The sequence below is a fragment of the Lonchura striata genome, chromosome 4 (assembly GCF_050655825.1).
Source record: "Lonchura striata isolate lonStrDom1 chromosome 4, ASM5065582v1, whole genome shotgun sequence".
Classification (NCBI taxonomy): Eukaryota; Metazoa; Chordata; class Aves; order Passeriformes; family Estrildidae; genus Lonchura; species Lonchura striata.
The window spans coordinates 64897817-64921203 of NC_140706.1; the positions used below are offsets into that span (position 1 = coordinate 64897817).

Here is a 23387-nt window from a genome sequence, read left to right on the forward strand (position 1 = left end):
CAGCACGTGACCGCCTGTGGCCAATCGTCTGTCCCAGCCGGGCAGGCCGCGCTGCTATTGGCCGGCGGGCGGCAGGGAGGCGCGGCGCGGGTGTCATGGCGGCGCGGGCCGTGGCGGCGCGGAGGGGCTGGCCGCGCCTGGCTCTCGGTGCGTCCCTGCCGCTCCCCCTCTGTCTCCAGTGGCTGCGGGGTGTTCGCGTGCGTGCCGCGCCGTGCTGCCGCTAACCTTGTCTCTAATCTTGTCGCTAACCTTGACGCTCTCTCCCTTGCAGCGAAGCTGTGGGTGCGGCCGCGCCGCCTGCAGCATGAAGGACAGCCTGAGGGGCAGGCTGAGCGCTCGGACCAGGTGAGGCTTCCCTGACCTGTCCCGCCCTGCTGTCCCGCTGCTCCCCCGCCGCAGGACAGCAGCGGTGGCTGGAAACGCTTGTGCTGGTCGCTGTGGAGCTCGGGGCTCGTCAGACCCCGAGGACGGGGAGTCATCAGGCGCTGGAAGTTAAGGCCTCACGGATCTGTATTCCAACATCTTAACTAGAGCCTGTTAAACCTGATGTCTCTGTGGCTCAGACATGCAGTCAGCGACAGGACAAGGACCAGTGGCTATAAACTAGAAGCACAAGAAGTTTCACCTCAGCACGAGGAAAAACTTCTTTACACTGAGGGTGGCAGAGCTCTGGAACAGGCTGCCCACGGAGGTCATGGACTTGCCCTCTTTGGAGACATTCCAACCCCACCTGGATGTGTACCTGTGTCACCTGCTGCAGGTGACCCTGCCTTGGCAGGGGGTTGGACTGGATGATCTCCACAGGTCCCTTCAAGCCTGTTCTGTGACTCTGTGAAAAGCGAAAAATCACCTTTCATACCTTGTAAGAATTTGGTGCTGGGTGTATTCAGAAGCTTAAGCAGCCTATTCAGAAATACCTCCCAAGGAAGCTCCTTGGGAGGTATTTCTGAATCTCTTCAGAATATGTGTGAGCACACAGAAGCTTTCTTGGGCCATTTGCTTTGAAATTATTTTTTAAGAACGATTCTTGTGACTTGTCAGACAGAACTACATTTTTACCAGCTTCTGCAGATTTTGACTTCAAGTAGAAGGTGTAAGCGCTATCTTACTGAATGATTTAATAGAGTTGCTAGTGTCATTGTTACTGAAATATAAACGGCTGTTTACTTGTGAGAAGTCTTTGAAGTTGCAAGGTACAAAGAATTGAGTTAATAAAGTTATTGAAAAACTTAAGTGCAACACCAAATATCGCTTCTGGTTTCAAGGATTAAAAGTAACAAATGTTCTCTATATTCTTGAGAAGCTTACAGGTGTTAATCATTCTCTGATTTCAGCCCATACAAATGGAGAACCCCTACAAAGACCCTCCAAAGAGATGTGTCTTATGTGGAGTAAATGTGGACTATAAGAATGTGCAGGTAAGCTTTAAAATTGCTGTCCTTGGATGAAGGGAGCTGCTTTATTGTTTTTAAATGTGTGTGTAGTAAGTCAGAAACGTTTAAAAAAAACCCAATTAAAAATACATTCATATGCATAGGGGTTTAAAACTTATGAGTAGGAATGTGTGTAAGTCAAGGGACAAATAATATAGTCATGCTAAGATGCTTAATGTACTATGTGTGACAACTTTGCTGTTTAACAAATAGAGTCCTTGGTTACAATTTGGCTGCCACGAAGCATAGAAAAGCATAGAATATACTGTCTAGCTCCAAGCTGTACTTTTTTCTTCAGGTAGAACTGAATTCTGAAAAAACAGATGAAAAAATGAAAAATAGATACAAGTAGTAACACAAAGCTCAAAAAAAAAGTTCTTAAACTGACTTTGATTTTTCTTAATTTTAAATAGCTTCTTTCCCAGTTTGTTTCTCCATATACTGGCTCCATTTATGGCAGGCATATCACAGGTATGTGAAGTATTAAATTAAATCATATATGGGTTAATAATAATATTTTTGTGATTCTATGTAACTGTGCATCAGCAGTCTTTCTGGAAAGCAACTTCATACATTTTGTAACAGTATTCCTCTTAGTTGCCTGCATCAAGGAATTAAAATATCCCTTACTTGTATGCATTTTGTATTTAACAGTAAAAGTACACATGCATTTTTCTAGAAAGACTTAATCCTTGACTTGTTTAGTGTTGAAAATAATTCATCTCTTTAGGCTTGTGCAACAAGAAGCAGAAGGAAATTACAAAAGCCATTAAAAGAGCTCATGTATTTGGTAAGTATGATTTTGCTTTTGAATTTTCTAACTCAAGGCTACTTTTCCACTAAGAACACCTCCATCTATTTTTTTAACAGGATTTATGCCAGTTATGTTTAAGACCCCACAATTTCTCACAGACCCCAAGCTATGTAACATCAAGTATCCAGAGTGATATGCTGTACAGAAATAAACAATAAAGCTGTTTTTCATGTTTATATACTTGTTTGCTGGAAATGTGGTTTGCTAGCATTATGTGTGGTTGACTGAGGAGTGGATGTCAGTCATCCTTTTATTTTTCTTAATGAAGTCTCTGAAAGTCATTGTCTGAAGGAAGATTAAAGCAATATTAGAAACTGGCAGCTATATGGACTGTGGACCCCTTCCTCTGCTCAGCCGTCTTGCTAGCAGACTGGTTTTCCAGTGGCTTCAGGTGGCTGGTTTTCCCCTTGCTGGGTTGTAAGATGTGGAGAAGTAAATAAGCACTGGTTTCCTGAGGATAAATTAATGTTTTTAAACTGTGGCAGTTCACATAGACAGCTAATTCTGTAACGTGTTCATTTGATGCTCCCTGCATCAGGAGGGTAGCACTGTTTCTTCACCAGCAGCTTGAAGTTGTATCACTCTGAGGCAGTATGTGATGTGCTTATCTGACTGATAGCATCCTGTGGCATATGATTTCAGCCTTGAGAGAGACAAGACTGGTGGAACTCTGGAAGGCAAAGGGAGGGAATATCATCTTGGATTTATCTTTATGCTGAACAGGATTTGTGCACTAGGGAAAAAAAAACAACCTGCAAAAATGCCCTGTTACATACATCCTTGCAGTGCAAGAGATTGATATATCACTGGAATACACGAGCTGTAGCTTCTGGTGTGAAGTCATCTGACAGATCAGAAAGTAGGAGAGTGTGGGTATTCCTTTCCATCTCTGGTTTTTTCAAACACATCCTCATCTGTTTCAGTGCTACTCAGTATAAGCTTCCTTTCTTGGTCACTGTCCTCTTGGTCTTGAAATGGTTCTTGGTGAAGCTGCAATGATCTGGACTTCTTGGATGACTTTGAAACTGATGTGGTCCCCCTGACCTTACGCTTGTTTAGATGCCTTACTTCAGCTTCAGTGAAGTCCCTTTCCTCTACCATGAGAGTCAGTTTGTCCATGACGTTAATATGATGGTCTGTGTTACAGCAGTTCTTGGCTATTTGTTGGCCTTTGAAGGAAACAATGCATGTCTGAAGTCTGGAATTGGGGAAAAATGTTTGTAGTGCCTGGCAAAGGAGAACATTCTCCTTTGGCTCTGCTGGGTGGTTTTTGTCTTCTCCTGAGGAAAAAAAAAAAAATCAAAGTCAGTGTTGCAGAACCTCTTGCACAACTGCTGTTTTGGCTGCCTCGGGTTCAGAAGTGTTTTCTGCTTCTGCCACTTGAGTCAACTTTGGAAGGGCAAGGCTTGAATCACATTTGATTAACTTACCTGAACAATTTTGTTGCTTTTTCCTCTTTATTTCTTCTTTTAATTGGCTCACCTCTGCTAAGAGTTTCTCTACAGATCGTTCACTGACTTCTACTCTAATGCATATTTTCTGGAAGAAGAAGAGCATGTTGATCAGACTAACAGTATTCACAGTAGCTGACTTTAAAATTGTTGCAAAATCCTTGAAGGTACTCACGGTTAAATTGGACACATAGTAGTAAAAAGCTTAAGTAATGATTTGGAGGTGGATTTGTCAGATAACTTAAACCTTGTGTTGAATAAAGTGCAAGATGTTTTATTTGATCCCATCTAGGCAAAGGAGAACTAACAAACTACAGGTAGTCAGATAGTACTTCTTCAAAATAATCCTCTTGTGAGAATTTATTCATGGGCTTGAAGATTAAACATTGTACTTTAATCAAATGGGAACTTAAATCCTGAGCTTTGAGAATGTAGTGTGCAGCACAGTAAATAGAACTTTTTGACCTTTCAGTTTGTCTATGTTTTGGACAGGGCTTTGTTTTCTCATGCAGTGCAAGATGTTGTAGCCCTTGGCTGCCTTGGTTTTGTAGAACTGATGAAGGTAGGCAGGCCTTCCTGGCTTACCTTCAGTTCCTCCTGCAAGGTGGCATACATCTCATTTATCTTATGAACCTCTTGTAGGGACCCATCTTCATGGAAGAATTCTGACCTGCAACCAGGAGTAGAATGGCATAATTGGAAGCTAGTGATCCCAGTGCTTACTTAGTAGGAGTTTAGTGAGTAAAGAAGCATTTTGAACTTCAGTGCCAGATGCCTGTGTTGAGACAGACAGCTCCTGGCAAAATAAGGGACTGAATTGCCTGGTATGCTAGAATGGTAAGTAATTGTAGAAAACACGTCAACAGATGAAACAAGGTATGGCTACAGCATTTATAAAAGCACTTGTTTGCTTTTATAGAAAGGTAAGTGTAGTTGTGGTAGTGGGAAGCTACAGCTGTCAGTAAATACAACACATATTGTACCTGTGTTGTCTCACGGCTCTCACAAAACCAGAGGATACACAGGAACTGGACACTGTTCTGTAACCTTGCTGTTCTGCCATGCCCAAGTTGGTAACAACCAAAGGGACTTTCTGGAAAAGACTTAAAATGCGTAAGTGTGAAAACATGATCTATTAATATTCAAAGGTGTCTCATTGAAAGTTGAATGTTCTTGGCCATTCAGGATCTGAGGGGAGGATTACCCTTGCTAATCCTTGCTAAATGTATCATATCACATACAGATGAGGCTAAAGGCAAACTCTAAGAGCATCCAGAAGCTGATCAATGCCCGTAATTTCTCCTCTTTCTAACTACAACAAACATTAATGCAACATTTGCTTGGTAAGCCTAGCCTGTGAGCAGAATATCTCTGAAGATAAAGTTAACACCAATTTGAATATTTTGATGAACACCATATATGGTTGAAGTCCTGTACACAAAACAATTTGATCAGGAGTAGCTTATGTGTGTAAATAAACTGACAGTGTCTGCTTGGTGATGCTGGTGCTACAGATAAAAAGGGCAATCCCAGAATAGATTCCAAGGCTGTGGAATTCAACTGGGCTGTGGCAACAAAAGGAATAATCTTATTAAAAGTTTAAGTTTCAAAGGTAAAATAAACAGTGTTACTAATTCAGTTGCAACAAAGTAGAGAAACTTTCAAGTTCTAGCACATGCTGTAGACATTACCCTTCCTGAGGCCGATGTAGACCATGCTCCAATCTGTAAGTAGAACAACTTTCAGTCATCACACTAGAGGTTAAAAGGAGGAATACAAGCCCCTGATTTGATAGGTGTGACTGCAGGTTTTTATGAAGAACTCTTTCCCGGAATGTCATGGTCTGGTCTGTGTTACGTCTGAATTTGTACCATCCTATTACACTCTGCAGGCAGAAGAAAATTCACAGTTACTGTTGAATCATGGTTCCCTGTGTGTCACTGAAGCAAGTTTCATTCAGTGCAAAGTCATGTCTGAATTGTTTGCTAGTGGGTGCATAGTCAAGCAGTTAGTTACTTGAAACCTTTAAAACTTCTAAGCCTAATTCCCATCTTCTTTCCTTCAAAACCATGTGTTGAATTGGTCTGTTTCTTAGCCTGTGATCTAGTTGAAATTGCAAGCTTTCTTCTGTTTTGTTGTTTCTTTTCAGCTTCTACTTTCCCCTTGTAAAACTTTGTTCTGTGGAAAAAAGTTTATTTTCTTTTGATGAAGTGGTCCTTAACCACTTGTGAGCTGACCTCAACTGATCTTAAGGTGGAAATTGGTGTAATTCCTTTGGGATCCTTGAAGTGTTCACTTGAGAAAATGAATAATTCAAAATAAGGTTGTGACACGTATGTAGGCAAATCCTAGTCAAAGATAAGCTAAACTGTTTTTTAGGGAGGAAAAGGATGTAGCTGCCTCAACCAGCAGAATGAGGGACTATAAAAGTTTAAAATGAGAAAGGAAAAAACCTTGATGCAAGAGATAATCAGAACAGCCTCCAAAATTTGAGTGAGATCCTCAGTATGGTTTAGATATAAGAATAAAATACCTTCTTACAGCCTGATAGTATTTTCTTCAGGGCAGGTTCATTCAGTTCTCCTGCAGAGTTATAAAAGCTAGAGAAAATTAGGACAATTAGAGGGGAAGAAATTAGACTGGAAAAATAGTGTGCTGAGAATCATCTTACTTTAAAAAAAAAATTAATACTATTAAGGGTGAGGAGCTAGAATGTATGGAATACTCTTTTTTTCAGTGTGTTGACATTGTTCTGTAGTTTATATGGTATCGTAGGTCACCAGAAGGTGCAGTATGCCTTATCTCTATTTCTATATGCATAGACAAACATTAAAAAAAAAAAAAGACATAAAGAAGCAAAATAGGAATAGCATAAGGCATTTTGCATCTGCAATTCCAAAAGGTTGATAGAGCTACTATAGTTACAGCTGGGTGATTTTCTTAGGCAATGTAAATTTAACACCTGAAGAATTCAGGTTAGGGTTAATTTTAACTTTTCAGTATCCATTTCCTTAAGATTCTTACCTGAATAACTGGTAGCATGGAATATGCTTCTGTATGTCTGGAAAGAGAAGGTAACATTACTCTGCGTTCATTAGCTCAACATGTATATTCTTCTGCATGCTATGATCAACATGAAACTGATAGAAGGACCAAGAAATAATTTTATATAATTTCTTAAAATTAAATGCATTAACATAACATTAAGTAAGGCGAAGAAAGGAAATATTTTAAAATATGTTCTAATTAATTTTGTCAAATGTAAAGGGAACCACTTATATAAACTGTATTTTTTGTATACTTTTCTATTATGTCAACTGAAAAAATCAAGCTTCATAGTTTTCTCCTTTCTGTTAGGTGAAGGAGAAATATGTAGTATGAAGAATTTCACTTGAGTTATTCAGTGCACATCCACTCCAATCACATCAAGATGATAACAGAAAATACATCTGGCATTGCTTAGTGAAATTATTAAAGAGCTTGCCTTCACACACATAATTTTATAAGCTCCAAATGAGGTAACAGATGCTAATATATTACAGTTCACATCACTAATAGACAAAGATTTTCTAGGGCAGCTGTAGTCCAGGAGAGTTTGAGATGTAGTCAAGACAAGAGTCTAAACCCTAAGTTACATTTAATGTAACAAGATATTTGGCGAAGAGTAGCCATCCAAGGAACTAGGAACTGTTATTTCTTTTAAATTACTGTGCTCTCTGCAGTAAAATGGTAATCTTTTTAGCAGTTAAAATGTTACAAAATAACCCTTCTATGTGTTTTTGGTTGTTTGGGTTTGGTGTGTGTTTTTTTTTTTTGGGTTTTTTTTTTTTTTTTTTTTTTTTTTTACATCGGTGAAGCATATAGGATCTTGGAGCTTTGATCTTGCTGTGGACTGCTGTCCCTCAAAACTGAAAGCTGCCATTTACTGTCCAAAACAAAGCAGGCTATGAAAAATGTGGACACACTAACCGATTGTATAAACAACTTCAACATCATCCATTTGTGAGTCTGTAATGCTGTTCTTGGCTTCACCTTTCACATCTCCAAGGAGAAAACCTTCCTTTAGAGGGGAAGAGGAAAAAAACAATCACATTAACAGTAGCATTGAACAGACACTCTTGCTCTCCTCGGTGCTGGTGTGGCCTCACCCCCTGTCCTGTGTGCAGTTTTGGGTGCCACAATGTAAGAAAAATACAAAGCTATTAGAAAGTGTCCAAAGGAGGGCTGGAAACATAGTGGAGGATCCAGTGGGGAAGCCACAGCAGGAGTGGCTGAGGCCGTTTGGTCTGTAGTTAGGGGGAGACCTCATTGTATTCTACAGCTGCCTCAAGAGGAGAAGTGGAGCGACTGACACTGGTCTCTTCCCTCCACCGACAGTGACAGGACTGGAGGGAATGGTATGTAGCCGAGTTGGGGGAGATTTAGTCTGGATATGAGAAAAAGGCTTTCCCCCAGAAAGGTGTTTGAGCAGTGGAACAGGCTCCCCAGGGAAGTGGTCACAGCACCAAAGGGTTTGGACACCACTCTCACAGGCACGTGGTGGGATTATTGGAGTGTCCTGTGTGGGGGCTAGAAATTGGACTTACATGATCCTCGTGGGTCCCTTCCAACTCAGCATATTCTATCATAATTTTCTGTAATACCAAGTGTGAGTGCTGTTTCAGGAGAGGAAAAATGCTGTCAAAACGAACTTTTTCTATTTTTTTTTTTTTTAACAGAGCGGGTTCTCACTCATTTTCTAATACTAGCCCGCAGTTAGGAAGACATCCTCAGCGAGGCAGTGCTGTGTCTTGGTGGGTTTGCGGTGGCTCCAGCGTTGGCTGAGCCCGAGCAGTCCGCGGCCGTGCGGGAGGCTGGAGCCGGGCGGCCCGGCCGGCGCTGCGCTCTGCCCGGGCGGGCACGGCGCGGCAGCCGCCGCTCGCCTGGTTCGAGCGCGGAACAGCCGCGCTTTCCCGCCGCCCGCGCACCAAGCGGCTCCGGCGCGGCGGGACAGCCCCGCGCCCGGGCGCTCTCCCGGCAGGGCCGGGCGGGGGAGGCCCGGCGGCAGCGCGGCGGGGGCGGCCCGCCCCTCCCTCCTCTCCCACCGACCCGGAGCCGCCCTCCCCCACCGTGGCTCGGCACCCACCGTGTCTGAGTCGGTGCTGAGGTGCTGGAAGGTGAGGGCGCCGAACACGAAGCCCGAGAGCAGGGCCGAGGTGCTCTCGCCCTCCATGCCAGCAATGGCGGGACGGGCCGCGGGCGGCGGGAGCCCCCAGCGGCCGCCGGCGGCAGCGCCGCGCCCGGGCCGGCCCGCCGGACCTCCCCAGCCGCAGGACGCGGAGCGTGGGAAACGTTCTCTGGTGCTTGATCTTCCTCTGCTTTCAAGCCTAGTCAGCAAGGAGGGAGATTTAATACCGTGCCCTTTGAAACGGGACATACAGCTGTATGTCTATGCACTTCGCTCTGTTGAGAATGTGGGGAGAATCTTCCGAGTTAATGGCCTAATAAAATGTGATAAGGAGGTAATGATAATGCTAAATAATGATCTGACAGCAGTAAATTGTACCACTTCCTCCTCAGGTGTAGACTGTTTGCAGAATGCATGTTTTGTATTTTTTGAGTTGTCGCATTTTACTTATTTTTAATACTTGTATTAACATTTTTTCCCCATTATAGCAGGTATTCCTGACATAAGCCAGAAGAAAGTCCTAGAAAACAATTTCAGGAAGAGAGAGTTACAAGCGACAACATTCTTTGAAATGTGATCAGATATCTGATCTAAAGGCCACAGAGGTTTTACTCCTTTACTTCAGGAGAGCAAGTGTTTGATTTTGTCATTCATCAGGAATATAGGTAAGTACAATCTTATCCGTAGATGTTAATTTCCTGACTCTTGAAATAGAATGTATGGACCTGTGGTCTTTCAAGAGGTATTTCCATGCTTTTTAGGTCTCACACATAGTTTTTTAGGTTGCATATAAAATTATTATTTTCAGTACAGTTTCTTTTCCCTTAATTTTTTTTTTTTTTGCAAGATCTAGAAGGAGTTCTGGCATATTTATATTTAAATAAAATTCTTTAAGTGCTATTTGAAATATATGTGTATGATGCTAGTATTTAGAAGGGAAAACTGTTGTGATTCTTAATTATTGTTACAGTAGAGAGGGGGACCAGGTAAGACTTCCAATTCTCAATGCACTCATAAATTATCTAGATCTCTGAATAAGGGGATGATAAGTCTCTGGATAGTACAGAATGATGGACAAGGTTGATGGGAAAGAGTTACCATGCATTTCTTGCAATGCAGTAGTGTTAAATGGGTAACAAGTACAACACATCTAAAGGGATATATTACTACAAATGATTCCATTATGGACTATGTTGCTGTGGTAGAGACAACAAGAACAGATGATATGACAAGCTTCTTTAGCTGTTTGGGGAGGACACGTTGAAAGTGGAACTAAATGGTCCTTCAGTTCGGGAATTCCCCCAGAAGACCCTGTGTTGTGCTTGCAGTCATTCCTAAGCCAGACCTGGGAGAAAATTGTATGCATTTAATCAATGCAGTAAGTGTTAGGCATTGACAAATTAATTTATTGCATTCAGCGTCAACGATACACAAACAAGATTTATATGGACAATATATGAGATAAATACTGACAGCCGTGCAATGCCTACACATCTGTGGGTATTTATACATTGCTGAGACAAACAAATGTAATCAGAACAGTAGTGGATTTCCCTGTTTTGAGATACAAAGACTCAAGCCTGTTGTTAGCCACAGGATACAATAAATAACTTTCTGTAATTGTTGAATTTATCTTGTGTAGAAACAATAATGCTTCTGTAGTCAGAGCTGAATGTGTTACAGGCATCCTAATGAGTGTTACAGTAGTTAAAGATACTTCTTCAGTGTTTTTTTCTTCAGTCATAATTCATCTGTTGATGGCCAAAGATAAAAGCGTAACTAGCACAATCTTACTGTGGTCAGATATAAACATGCTCCTGTTTGCTGGCATAGATGGATTCTATAAAGACCTAAAGAGTAGCAGACATAACTCCGAGTGAGAATGCAGAGAAGCACATATTTGCACTTCAGTGCATGAAGACAGTGTGTTTTTCATAAATAAATATTGCACCTGACACTGCTTACTATGCAATAGGTGACCTCTAAGGTTATTCTGGCCTTTTGGAGAATTTTCCACATGTAAAGCATGAACCTCAGTCTTGATAGATATCAAAACAAATCTACCAGAGATTGTTTCACCCTTGAGTAGCAATCATGTAAGGAATTTGATAAATGTGGGGTTGAAACATTGAGAAGACATAAGCAAAACTAAAAAAGGCTTTTTGTTGTTGTTGTAGCTGGTTAAAGTTTAGTTGAAAAAAGAGATGGTCTTAGTAGTTTTCATTCTGAGTACACTCAGCAGAATTACTGGGGTGTAGAATGTTCTGATCAGTCCTGTTGGAACATTTTCTTGTCCTGAAAAACATGATCCTGGTATCCTTGGACATTAAATGATGCTGGCAAATCAGCCCTGTCTGACTCTGTGTCATCAATTTACAAGGCTTTTCTAAAAAGATCAGTCTGCTTTGTAGCATGGCAAAGCTCACAGACAAATACCAGGGAGCCCTACAACTGGTGTCAGAAGAATAATTTTAACAATAATTACATCTTCCCATGCCTAATGACAATGTCAGGATGTATTTCTGTATACTGGCTGCAAGCAGCTTTGGACAATGTTGCTACTCCAAACAGGTAAAAATTATACTCTGTATATTTCCTAAAAAAAGGATCAAATGATAGAAGGCTGACCTTCGCTGACAGTCACAATCACTGTATGTTGTATCGCGGGCTGCTCCTCACGCCGTGATACCCCGAGCGGTGCCGTGCTTGGCGGCGAGGGAAGAGAACGGGCGGCCGCTCCCCCTGTGAGCTCTGCAGTCCCAGTTCTTGGTGTGGGGACAGACAAAGGCAACATGGGACCTCGAGATGAACAGGATGGTTTTATTCAGTGAGCCCCAACACCCTCCAGGGAGGGCAAACAAAGGTTTTATACAGGAACTCAAGAGGCGGGGTATAGGAACAGCAACCAATGAGGGTAGGGCTGGGGAGGAGTCTAAGGAGGGACTAACATAGCACAAACCTATCAGGGGAAACAGGGGAGTGGAGTAACACAAAATAAGCAATAGGGTGTTGAGCCTCACTAAATAGACAGGGAAGGCTCTGGAAGCAGGGGAGGGGACTAGGAGGAATGACAGGGAATGTTCTGGGGAAAGAAGCAGGGAAAGGGAGGATTGACAACTTGGAGAGGAGGGAGTTAGGGAAGAGCTAGGGAAGATTGACAACAGGGGAGGGGAGTAGGTTAGGGAGAGGGAGGGTGAACAGACGCTGAACAAATATCAAATTAAAGAAAAAACACACTACAACTGTAATTTGCCTCAGGTTGAAATATCCCTTTGTTAATCCTTAGGGAGTGTGTTACTTCAGCATCTGAAGCACCACCTGGCTGAAACTAATGTGCCAGTATCTGCTGGGGACATGTGATGTTTGAGTGGTCTGATAAGAAAGGCGGTACAAGAAATGGAGGCTGCAGACTCTCTCCTGACATCCCTTTGGAGTCACTGGAATGGTTACTGTTGGACAGGAAGGAAGCATACCTGGAAAGAGTGGTTGCCAAAATTTCTGTGACTGTGTGATTCCTTCTTTTTGATGACCTTGGCAAGTGCTATTTCCAGGCTGGGTTCCCCTTGTGTATCAAAGGGAATGCAAAACCATAGTAGCACTCCTTGAAAGCTATCACCTCCCACTGCAGCTGTTTATCTGTTCACAGTGTATTTGAACCTGCTTAAGAGCTGACTGCGCTGCAGGAAAGGGCTGTTTATACCTGATTTAACCCTTCCATGTGAGGCAGTACAAATAGACACAGGTCCGTGCTGTGTTTGCTTCTTCTTGCACTGGAAAAATAAATGGGTTGTAATTCCAGTTCCCTCCGACAATTGGCAATTAGGCAATAGACAATGTTTTGCAATATGAAATTACCAGAACGACCTCAAAGGATCTAGAACCTAGAGTAGGCAGCTGATATCCATTCCATCTCCTTGTCATTTTCCTAGGAGACCAGAAGTTGTTTCAAGTGAATTTATTATACTTGTAGGTGTAATTTGAGATTCATTGAACTAAAGAAGCTTTGCTCTTGGATTCCTCCTGTCACCCACATCACTTCCTTCTAAGTTGGGTTCCATTTTTCCAAATGGACAGAGAGTTTTGCACATTTTCTGGTGGCTTTTCCTGATATATGGGTACTTCATAATAAAAAAGTGGTTATTTGGTATAAATTCATCACTTGTTATTTACTGGACCTTACAAAAAAAAAAAAAAAAGAATGCTACATTTTGTTGCTGCATGTTTATTTGCATTATTTGTAATACTTTCCCTCTTCTGGATAAGCTCTCTCACATCTTCTTAACAGATGTGATGCAGCAGGTTGGCTCTTGGTAATACGAACAAAAAGGGCAGGAGAATGACATGCATAATCTTTGTTTAGTCAGTGGATGGCAGAAATAATTCTGAAAGAAATTATTTTGCTGAGGAAATTTATGTAGTCACATTACAAACTGTAGTTATTCAGCTTAGTGTTGGATGCATATCTATTCACATTGGAATTTGACAAAAATTACATTTTATGGCTCTTCTGAAATAATAATAATTACTATTATATCATCATCAATTATTGTGTTATGGTGCAAAAAGCTATGCCAAATTTATGACCAAAATAGGAAGCATTTTATGAATTGCTTGAAGAAATAAAGAATTTCCTTTCTTCTTCACATCATGAGCAAATTCATTACCTTCATTCAGGGCAGAGATAAAATTTAAATCCATATTCACTTCTGTAGCAATCTCAAATGCTTTGGAGTTGACATACAGTGCTTAGACCACCAGGTCTCAGTTGTTTTTATGCTTATGGTCTCAAGAGCAGAAGGATGCTTTAGAAGCTTAAGCAGATATTTGTGGCAGAAATTTAACAAGATTAAACTCCTTGGTCATAATTGGACAAGTTCCAGTACTCAGGTTTATTCCTTTGATAGTTTTGGGACAATTTTCCATCTAATTACAATGTTTTTCCATATTGTTAATAGGTAGATGTGCAGAATCTCCTTGAATTTGGTGTCATTCCCAGTTTGGGTGGTTGAGGTGCGGGCTTTTTGTTTGTGTATTTGCTTCTTTTTCTCTCCAAACCATGTGACATCAGTGGTAACACAGTAGTAAGAAATCAAAATGGTTTTCATTATTTCAGGAGGTACAAAATGGATAAAGCAAAGAATAATTGTAAGGAGAGCCTTGGCCATATGGATCTTGTAGTACCTTTGGGCCGGATGACTTGACCACCTCAATAGAGAGGCTACTAGAAACTCTTCAGCTCTTTCTTTATATGGTTTCACAGGATGAAAAACAACTCTCCCTTATCCAGGAGAGGAAACTTCTTTCTCCCACCCAGGCTAGGCAAGTCTGTCTTTCCCTCTGTGCTTTTAAGAAATGATCTGTCTTGTTTGTGCCTAAACTTGCTGCTGAGGCATCCCACCAAGTGAGTCACCACATCTTCCTGTTCCTTGCAATACTTCATTTTGCCCACCTTTCCTGTCTCAAATCAGGTCCCAGAAATTACCTCCACCCTCCCGCCCACGGGGCTTTTAGCACTTAAGACTCTGTGCATACCGATCCCCTGTGCCGAGGCTGATGGCAGCTATTCACAGGTGCTGCCAGGTGGATCAACACCCTCTCCTCCAGCTCTCCACCACAGGCCCTGCTAGGGAATGTGTGTTAGCTGTGCAAGCCCCACTAAGGAATGGGTGTTAGCTTGAGGAAGAGACCAGAAAGGAGAATAAGGAATAGTAGCTAAAGAGAAATGAGTGAGCAAAGCTGTTTTACAATGGAGTGTTTTTCCTAGAGGAGTCTTTTGGCAGGGCAGATGAGAAATAGTGGTTAATGGTGTATCTGGCAGCAGTGGGGTGAGAGAGCTTAAGGTTGTCACTGAGAGCAAGAGCATTGGGAAGGCAGAAACACTTAAAAACTGAACCAGTGAGGTTTTGTAGAGGATGCAGAAGGCTCGGAAGGTGGCCAGCAAGGGAAGAGAGAAAGGTGAGGAAGCTAAGTAATGTAAAGATGCAAAAGAGAAGTCATATTGCTGGATAAGATTGCAATGTAATTTGAAAGACCTGAGGGATGTCATGCAGCAGCAAATTTGGATGTACAGAAGCTACTGGATTCACTATGTGGCACAAGAAGCGTGCCATGGATTCGCATGGGCTTGTGAGTGTCAGGAGTCTGCGTGCTGGAGCCTGGGTGTGTGGTGTTAATTAGAAGTGGTGCAGCCCCCTCTGACATCTGTGCTTCTCTTACAGCCTGGACGGTGTTGGATGCACATTTTACACAGGATCTTTGCAGCTTCTTCCATTTATAAGGCATCTAGTTGCTTCGCAACGCAAACCAAGCAATGGTACTTGAGGATGGGAATATTTTAAAAGGACAGCCCTGGCTGCAGACAAGCATACCAGTGTATTGGCAAAAGGAAGATCTTTTGTGGATGAGCATGTCATTGTCTTGGAAGTTGTGCCCTAAATCCTCCTTCCACCAAGGTTGGTTAATTTGTTCTGTGGGAAGGTTTTAAACAAGTAGCTGGTGGGCTCCCCTGAGGTTCTAGAGTAAATCACCTTTATATCATCTCTGATGCATGCAAAAAGACAGAAGGGTTGATGTAAGGGGTTGAGCTGGGTATTTTCTAAAAAATACTGAATTAAATTATTGAAATTTGATAGGCTAGAAGGAAAAACAGGATTATCTATTGCATTTCAATTCTGTAGTTGAATATGTGTGAAGATAGATGGCTTGTTACTTCATCACAGTGTATTTTGTAACCCTGTAATACAGGCCTTTTTGGCAAATTTGCGATAGAGTGGAGGGAGCAGGTTAATTGCCTCGTTAGTCCTTGCCTGCTGAAACTTGCATCTTCATTTCATATGTGCTATTAAAAAATAAAATAAAATAGAAAAAGCCTGACTTGCACTTCAAGCTTCTGTTTCACTCATTTGTTCAAATACCAAAACAAGACAATTATCTTACCATGAAATAGAAAATCTGAGTGAATAAGTCACAGATTTGTTCAAACATTCATGTGTATTAATAAGAGAAGTTTTTAGGCGATCTGAAAAACACACCCACCTACTTCTGTACTGTAATTTATTGGCAGGACACCTTGTGAAAACCAGTTGTCTCATTGACAAGGTTTCCTTATTGGCAGCATCTAATTATCTAGCATATATTATTACTTATCATGTCTTTTCTTTCTTCTCCCCTGGTGACCAAATGCTTATCAATTACAAGGAAGTGGGTGGAGTTAGGGTGGGACAAACGGTAAGAAATTACTTTATCACTAAGAGTATCAGTAGTGTCAGTCTTCAGTGAGCAACAGCCTTCTCCCTTAGAATGTGTAATTTTTCTTTGCCTCTGTCTCTTGAAGCGTGTTAGAGATTCTACACTACAGATGAGCATATATCCTCAGAAAGGCAGCTGGTTGGCATTTTGGAGGGGCAAACATGGAAGAAAGTAGAGAAGGTCGTGGCCTTACAGAAGACAAGATTTTGTCTATCTGGATGATTTTGTTTGTGGCATTAGTTTTGTTTCCTTCGATATTTCGAGTGTCACTGGGGATTTCTCATTTCTATATGAAAATTGTAATTGAAATGTTAGAGGTAAGTTGAGAAATTAGTTCAAAGGTATGTGTTTGCTACAGAACATGTCTAATAAAAAAATAAAAATCTGTACATTTGATAGAAATGCCATAAAAGTCAGCAGAAAAAAAAATCCATTAACTTGCATGTGTTATTTGCAACTTTATTTTATATTATAATATTTTGAGGAGTGTCTTTAATGATATTTAGTTATGTGCTGTCTTATAATCTGTTACTGGTTTGAGGGTTTTGGAGCTAAAGTAGAGATTCCATGGTATTTTCTTCTAGTTCATGCTTGTTAGAATGCTTCAGGCAAGTAGAATACTCTTGACAAGTATAAAGAAAAAGATATATTAGTTTGTGGGAGTCGGTAAGTAATAAAAACATGTACTTTAGATGTATATAAATTTCAGTGGTTTTATTTGGATTGTTTTAATTACATGGAATTAATATTCCAGGCAAGAACACTGATTCTGTGTGTTTGCTTCACCCAGTTAAATCTGGGGGATCCAGCAGTTACAAGTTCTGCTGTACAGACTTAAAGGAATCTGTGTGCAACCTTCTAAAAGTGCAATTTTTCTAGAGATAAACAGATCATGGATAAGATTCTGATCCTGCTTCTGTCAATAAAAGGTTGCTGGAGCTTTTTATAAGCCAGAATCCCATTTAGTTTTTCAAGATTGGCTTTTGATATCCATTACTAGCCAGAAGTAGGTGCTGTGAATTCATCATATTGAACAGTAAAGCATTTCCATTTTCTGGTAGATTGACTTTGTGCTTCTGGCATAAACCTGCTTTCTGTGAATATACTTTCTACTTGTGGCAGAAAACATTACTATTATTGTTGCTCTTATTATTAAGCACTTGGAGTGATCTGTTTTGCAGTAGAGCATGTCTATAACAGTGTGATCCTGTTAATATCATAACCATCTTACCTTGCCAACTGTCTTTTATCCTTCTTATGTTCTCTTTTGTTTGTTGTTGTTTCAGGCGGGGGGAGTTTTTGTTGATTTGTTTTAATAGTGATTAGGAGCTCTTGGGCAGTATCTGTCTTCAGCTGTATGAACATCATTTTGCAGATGACTGCAAAATTTTGGGGTTATATTTTTCAGATACTGATGTCAGTGGGCAGTGACTGCCTGCTGTGGTTGTATGTAATATTAGCCTTTATATGTGAAATATTTTTTAATCAGACAGTGGTATGCTAATTAGATGCTTACTTGTACCCTAATTAAGAGCTACTCTTCTATCAAACCTGTCTTTGGACAGCTTCACTGCTTTAGTTGGTGGGCATCAAAATAATTTCTGTTTTTTTTTTTTTTTCCTCCTGTGCATTTCCCAACTTCAAGAGATGTTTTGACCCACTCAGTGTGTGTTTTATGTAGGAAGGTAAAGCACATGAAGTATTTTTCTCTCCACAATTTTTGTAACAGGTTATGAGTGTGATAATTTCGTACTCACAATGTGGATGATCAACATACTGAAAAGGAAATAAGTTAATTGTTATGTGATCAGCTATAGCCTTTTGTGTCTAATTCCCTGTTGCCACAGCAGCTAATAACAGGAACAGCACAACTCCATGTGGAGTGTTATGTTTTGCTTGTAATGTGGCTCACTAGGCTCTTTGGAGGAAAGGGTAGGACTGGAAAACTCTGGGATAAAGCTTGTGTATGGAATTGCTGGGCCTGTTCTTGGAGTCTTGGGGGTTTTCACCAGAATAGAGCCAACACTGAAGCTTGGGATAAGTCAGCTTTAAAGCAGTCTTGTTTGAGATATGAACAACCTGACATTGAAACCCTGGCGAGCTGTTGGCTGGTTTCTAGCTGTGGTGTTGTGTTCCTACGATATTGCTAATGGGATAATGCCCAGAGACCGTGTGTGGGTCCTGCTGTCTCTGGAGTGGTGAAACAGGATGCCTTCCCGGAGAGCTGAGCTGGAAATGCTGAAGATGCTTAGACATGTATTAGCACACTACTGACTGTACTGAAGAAATATCACTGCTTGAGGAAGTGCCAAACAACTGCATGATGCTTCAGCAAAAATCCAACCTTTAGCACTATGGCTGGTCTCTCCACTGGGTTGCATTTGACTTAGTCTGTTATGTAGACCAGCAAAAATAATAGAAAACTTCTCACCCAAGGAGTTTCTTTCTATCTGTTTCTTACAACTGAGAAGAGGAAAAGCATGTTTTATTTTCTTCCATGTTCAGCAGCTTGAGAAAAATATTAGAGTGGAGCCTGAAATCAAGAACTTCAAAGTAAAAAGAAATATTTTTTAAAGTTTTGTTTTCAAAGGAAATGTATGATTTATTTTCTTTCTAAAATAACAAGTATCTAGATTCCTTGACAGAAAAGCAGCAGAAGGTAAAAATTATTTCCATGCATGATTTCATCTTTTCCAGTTATTCTAATCACTATTCACAGTGCTATAACACTTCAGTGAAGTCAAGAAATCAAAGTGACTTATCATATGCCACCATTACTCATTACTTAGTGATGGGTCTGAAAACTTGAGTTTTATTCTGAAACACTTTTTTTGTTCCCAACAAATTAAGTGAGGTCTAAAGATACACTTAATTTATCCTTCAAATATTTCTGGAAATTATAAAGGTGAACATGGTTTGGGTTTTGTTAGGGTTATTCTTTCACATATGCTTGTAAACTTTATTTGTAAATAATGTCTTTTCTCTGAGCTTTGTCCATCCTGGGGTTTGTTGGATCTTAGGATAGTAGCAAAGCTGTTTCAGGAATGTTACTCCAGTGATTGCAAAAAAAGACGCATTTGCTAGGATGAAATCTATGCCATGCTCTCAGAGCCCTGTGAAGAGTCAAAGAAACACATTTAATGGCTGCAGCTCTCTATTTGCTAAGAAATGTTCTGGAGTTCTACAAGATCTGAACTTCTGTATGAAATTGGAACATTGTTGCTTCTAGAGAAAAAGAAATCAGCCAACTAAAAATTGCAAGTAGTTTTTGCATTTTGTATTACAAGGATATGGAAGAATATGTATGCTGTGACCTCCTGCTGGAGTATGGCAGATTTTGCAGGCACTTCAGCTGGTGAAAAATTGCACTGCTGTGCTTTTAAATACATGGCTATCCTTAGCTGGCCTCTCCATCAAAACCCAAACAAATTATACCTGTGCTTTTATCCCAAACAAACTCTTCTCAACCCATTTCATCAGTCCACATGGAGCAGCCAGGAGATTTGTGAGTCCTTTTCACAGCCTGAGGGTGGACACTCGCATCTTCTCAGACACTGAGTGTAACACACCATTTAATCTGGGTTCATGTTTGTGATGGGCAGGGGGAAATAAGGCAGAAACCATTGTTGGGTGAGGAGGTCACAAGTGCTTGACCTTAGATGGTAATTTCAGTTCATGCTAAAAACCTACCAACCTTCTCTGTGGAAGACTTTACATGGAGAATTGCCCCAAAGCCTTTGTCACACATGAGGAAAAGATTGAGAAAAGTTAATGAAATGCGTGATTAGAAAAACCTTTTGTGAGAATATGGGAGAAGTAGTAAAATATGGGAAGAGAAGCAAAACTGAATTATTACTTAGCATGGAAAGATGGAGTATTGAGGTGTACTTGAAAGAGAAAAGGGAGGAAAAATCCTGCAAGAAATGAGATTTCAGGAAATGAACATTCCACATGTCATATCCTGTGAAGACAGTAATTAACATAAAGAAGTATTGGGTACCCTCATTTTGTTTAGAATGTAATTAAAGGAAGCTCAAACAACTGGACTGGTGGAATTAAGCTGTCAAGTATTCAGTAATCCAGCTCAGATCAACCGTTGGGTGTTAGGACTTCTTGTGTCCTCATCACTTCAGAAATTGGAGTGAGGGAAAACACAACATGAGTTCTCATTCAGTCAGCAGATGTAGGAATGAAGTTGCTACATTTAATACTTAAATTCTGTGTTAGTTGCAACATCTGTGGGTTTTTTTTGTAAGGTATTTAAAACATCCTTTCATTACTGTTTTGCAACAAGGACCAGCGTGACAGCTCTGTCTCAATACTGTGCAATACAAAGGCGATCACAAAGCCTTATTTCATTTTGGAAAACAAATTATACATACAGATGCGACCTACCAAAGGCAGAACAATACAGTAGCCACTGCAGAGTTAGTTAGTCCAGAGTAGGACCCAGACAGATGGCTTTGACAGGTATCAATTCAATGGCTGGACTGAAAGCCTAAGACCTGGATGACTCTACAGCTGTATTCCCTCCTCACTGTTTGTTCTTCAGCCTCCTATGCCAAGCCATGAGTTAGGAGAATTTAATGTCCCATGATGGTTTGTGGAAATGTATTGCCTTTTTTCTTGCTCAGACACTGCCCAAAACTTTCCTATGGTAAACCTCAGTTCTTGTAGTAGAAGAGAAAGTGGATAGCTGTTCCTTAAGCACCTCCTCTGTGCTAGTCCAGACTTTGTAGATGCCTTTCTTAACCCATCTCAGACAGCTCTTTTCCAAGCTAACGAGCCCTGTGTAACTGTTCAGCCTTTGAAAGCTCTTCCTCATCTTCCTTGGACACTGCCTTTGTAGTCTTGACTATTTAGTTTGTCAGTCACTTTTGCCTCACTCTTTCTCTGTGCTAGGAGGAAAGATTTTATAATTTACTAGTAAGCTTTATAAATTTTTGTGGGCTTTGACTTGTCTTGCTCATTTAGATTAGTTAACATGTATTTTTGGAATCAGCCTGGTCAGTGACTATCACCCTTTTTCTATCTGCAAATCAAAAGTCAGCCTCCTGGAGGTATTCCAGATCCTTTAGGACAGTATGAGCAAGCTCATTTTTGGCAGTCCTGGCCAGCTGGCAGGTGCTTTTTTTATGTAGGAGGACAATGATAGGCAAGATAAGGGTGGTAGACAGGAGATAGGAAAGCAAAGACTAAGGCAGAAGGCTTTATCAATCTCAAATATTTTATGTTTTATACTTTTTCCTCCTTGTGCCGCGCAACTGTCCTGAAGGATGTTGGGGAAGGGATGAGGACCAGCAGTATTTTCTGAAGAGGTTAAATTTGCCACATCTGCCTTTACTCTCTTTTGCAATGCTCCTGTACCTGTTCTGTATGTTCTTTCATTTCTCAGTGTGTGGGTTGCTGTTTTCATGACATCCCCTGGCTCCACCATTCTGAATGACTCTCTATGTGTTGCAAAAGATTGAGAGATTATGTACCTGTTGACCTTTTCAGGAGAATAAGTGGGAAGTATAGACAAAATGATGCTCTGTGGTGCAGTATTTTTAATTTCTTTTTTGGGGGGGTCGTTTGCTTTATGGTGTTATTAAAGATGGTTTGTATGGAGTTTAAAATATCATATAAAAGCCTATTCTGCCTTCACTTTTTTCTTTTCTTTTATGATGGCTGGTAAAAAAAAAAAAAGGTCAGCTAAGGGTAACTAAAATATCCTAGTTATGTCAAGGCAAAGTGTCCATTTTGCTACTGACTTAACTTTGATAGCTACAGAAAGGGCATGCAAAACTTTAGGGTGGCAAAAAGCTGGTTGATGTTTGCACATGAGACATGTTGTAATGTAGTGAAGACTATTTGAGATCAGTTTGTGGTGACTTGTGTGGCTGCACATGTCAGCTAGAGGGAAATACAGTGTTTAGCATGAGTTTATATGAAGCAGATGGATTATCCTTATCTATTGTAGATGGGAACCCTTAATAGCAGGTGAAGGCATAAACTGAGTGGGTCACTGAGCCTTTAATAATGAGCAGAGCCTACTCTCAAGCATCCTATGCCCTTTGTTAGGGCAGGTACCTTGACATAAATAACAGCCAGATTTTAGTACTCATGAGAGCTACATGTCTATGTATTTATGATGAAAACATTCAAAACTAGGATAACTTAAAAAATCAGGCATATTTTTATATTTTATTTTGCTAATGGAGAGTTTTATGATGTTCTATACAAGGAGAAGAAATGGTTTAGCTCAAAAAATGAATACAGGAAAGGGCGCAAGCTAATTACCAAAGGGTCTACCTTCTGGAATGCTATTGACACAAAATGTTGCCTGCTCAGTTTTCTGTCAGAGAACCACTTGAATGACCTCAAAATGAGTTAGTATATTTTATTCTTTAAAATAATTCTTTTAGTTCCATTTTTCTGGCATGTCTCTAATGTCAGTGATATTATTTTGTATAATCCTATTGCCTGAAGCTAACTGTAGAAGAGTGTATTTTGGACACATTGGATCTTATAGAGTCTCATAGGTAGCTCAGTAATTTGTTGGACCCCCCAAAAAAAACCCTGTGTCCTGAAAAGAAGTTTAAGCCAAGCAATTTTTCCTGGAAATGGCAAAAGGTAGTCTATGTAACAAATGAAACAGGAGGTGTGCAGGGCACCCTTCAGGCTAAATTTGAAAAATGAAAATCCTAGACCTGGCAAGGGTAAAAGAGCCTCAGACAATTCACCTGAAGTAATTGCAGAATGTAAATGATGAAATGAAAACCATCAACATCTACTTTTCTTGTTTTGGGAACAGTGGGCCACCCTGCAGATTGAGGAGGGAGTAAAAAAGCAGAAGGCGATGGCACCTGAAAATTTAATCTCCACTGGTAAGATCTCTGGATGAAGGGGACATAGCACTATTTATCATGTAAAAAGGCAGCTATTTAACAATCTTATTTAGAAAGGAGTTTGATGAGCAAATATCAATTGAAATTATAAACATACATAACCATGTTATAAAAAAAATATAATCTCTCAGTTTTGTGAATAAAAGGAATTAGAGACTAGTGTGGGTAGAGAAAGATATTGCTGATAAGGATTTGGGAAGCATCCTAGTTTTCATAAATGTTTTTTGCTTTCTGGCTCCATCAGCTCTCTCTTTACAGGTTTGAGAGGAATTAGTGTTCTTTGTGCTTGACATGGCTCTGCATAGTTATCTTTTGTTTCTTCTAACTCCTAATATGCAAAAAATCCAGGCTCTCAAATAAAAGAGTTACAGCATCCCATGGATC

The 23387-nt window shown here is 40.5% G+C and overlaps 3 protein-coding genes across 12 annotated transcripts in view; 2 read left to right on the plus strand and 1 right to left on the minus strand.

The window, feature by feature from the left end:
• The first annotated feature begins 81 nt into the window (after nt 1-81).
• Nucleotides 82-15738, plus strand: MRPS18C (mitochondrial ribosomal protein S18C). Of its 3 annotated transcripts, XR_014954930.1 has the most exons (7): nt 82-147; nt 272-345; nt 1335-1418; nt 1847-1904; nt 2164-2223; nt 9354-9530; nt 15084-15738. XR_014954930.1 is itself a non-coding variant. In XM_085578288.1 (6 exons), the coding sequence occupies exons 1-6, from the start codon at nt 96-98 to the stop codon at nt 4382-4384; spliced, it is 372 nt and encodes a 123-aa protein (XP_085434414.1). In that variant the 5' UTR covers nt 82-95; the 3' UTR covers nt 4385-6401. The 3 variants fall into 3 exon arrangements, 2 of the variants coding, with proteins under 2 accessions (XP_085434414.1, XP_021382146.1); XM_085578288.1 differs by lacking the exons at nt 9354-9530; nt 15084-15738 and adding an exon at nt 4341-6401; XM_021526471.4 differs by lacking the exons at nt 9354-9530; nt 15084-15738 and adding an exon at nt 2304-2423.
• ABRAXAS1 (abraxas 1, BRCA1 A complex subunit) lies at nt 2199-8927 on the minus strand. Of its 3 annotated transcripts, none has more exons than XM_021526470.4 (9): nt 8824-8927; nt 7668-7758; nt 6723-6759; nt 6232-6298; nt 5390-5583; nt 4682-4801; nt 4284-4368; nt 3678-3786; nt 2199-3527 (listed from the first exon to the last, which is right to left on the minus strand). In XM_021526470.4, the coding sequence occupies exons 1-9, from the start codon at nt 8908-8910 to the stop codon at nt 3100-3102; spliced, it is 1218 nt and encodes a 405-aa protein (XP_021382145.1). In that variant the 5' UTR covers nt 8911-8927; the 3' UTR covers nt 2199-3099. The 3 variants fall into 3 exon arrangements, with proteins under 3 accessions (XP_021382145.1, XP_085434407.1, XP_085434406.1); XM_085578281.1 differs by lacking the exon at nt 8824-8927 and adding an exon at nt 8285-8473; XM_085578280.1 differs by lacking the exon at nt 5390-5583 and having other exon boundaries at nt 4682-4791.
• Nucleotides 15175-23387, plus strand: part of LOC110468494 (glycerol-3-phosphate acyltransferase 3) — a 14308-nt gene continuing 6095 nt past the window's right edge. For 4 of the 6 annotated variants that reach the window (XM_085578284.1, XM_021526468.4, XM_085578285.1 and 1 more), the window contains exons 1-3: nt 15175-15317; nt 16199-16430; nt 22910-22982. In XM_085578284.1, the coding sequence (XP_085434410.1) occupies nt 16275-16430; nt 22910-22982 (229 nt within the window). In that variant the 5' untranslated portion in view covers nt 15175-15317; nt 16199-16274. Of the gene's footprint in view, nt 15318-16128; nt 16431-22909; nt 22983-23387 lie in introns of those variants that run through there. The other 2 variants (XM_085578287.1, XM_085578282.1) reach the window with 2 other exon arrangements.

Bases quoted from the DNA above. Each gene is read 5' to 3' on its own strand.
- MRPS18C (XM_021526471.4), top strand. From the start codon at position 96: ATGGCGGCGCGGGCCGTGGCGGCGCGGAGGGGCTGGCCGCGCCTGGCT. The intron at 346-1,334 runs GTGAGGCTTCCC...CTCTGATTTCAG, and splicing joins AGGCTGAGCGCTCGGACCAG to CCCATACAAATGGAGAACCC. The intron at 1,905-2,163 runs GTATGTGAAGTA...TCATCTCTTTAG, and splicing joins TTATGGCAGGCATATCACAG to GCTTGTGCAACAAGAAGCAG.
- ABRAXAS1 (XM_021526470.4), bottom strand. From the start codon at position 8,910: ATGGAGGGCGAGAGCACCTCGGCCCTGCTCTCGGGCTTCGTGTTCGGC. The intron at 4,802-5,389 runs GTAATGTCTACA...ACGCATTTTAAG, and splicing joins CTACATCGGCCTCAGGAAGG to TCTTTTCCAGAAAGTCCCTT. The intron at 4,369-4,681 runs GTACAATATGTG...TCCTGGTTGCAG, and splicing joins AGAGCCGTGAGACAACACAG to GTCAGAATTCTTCCATGAAG.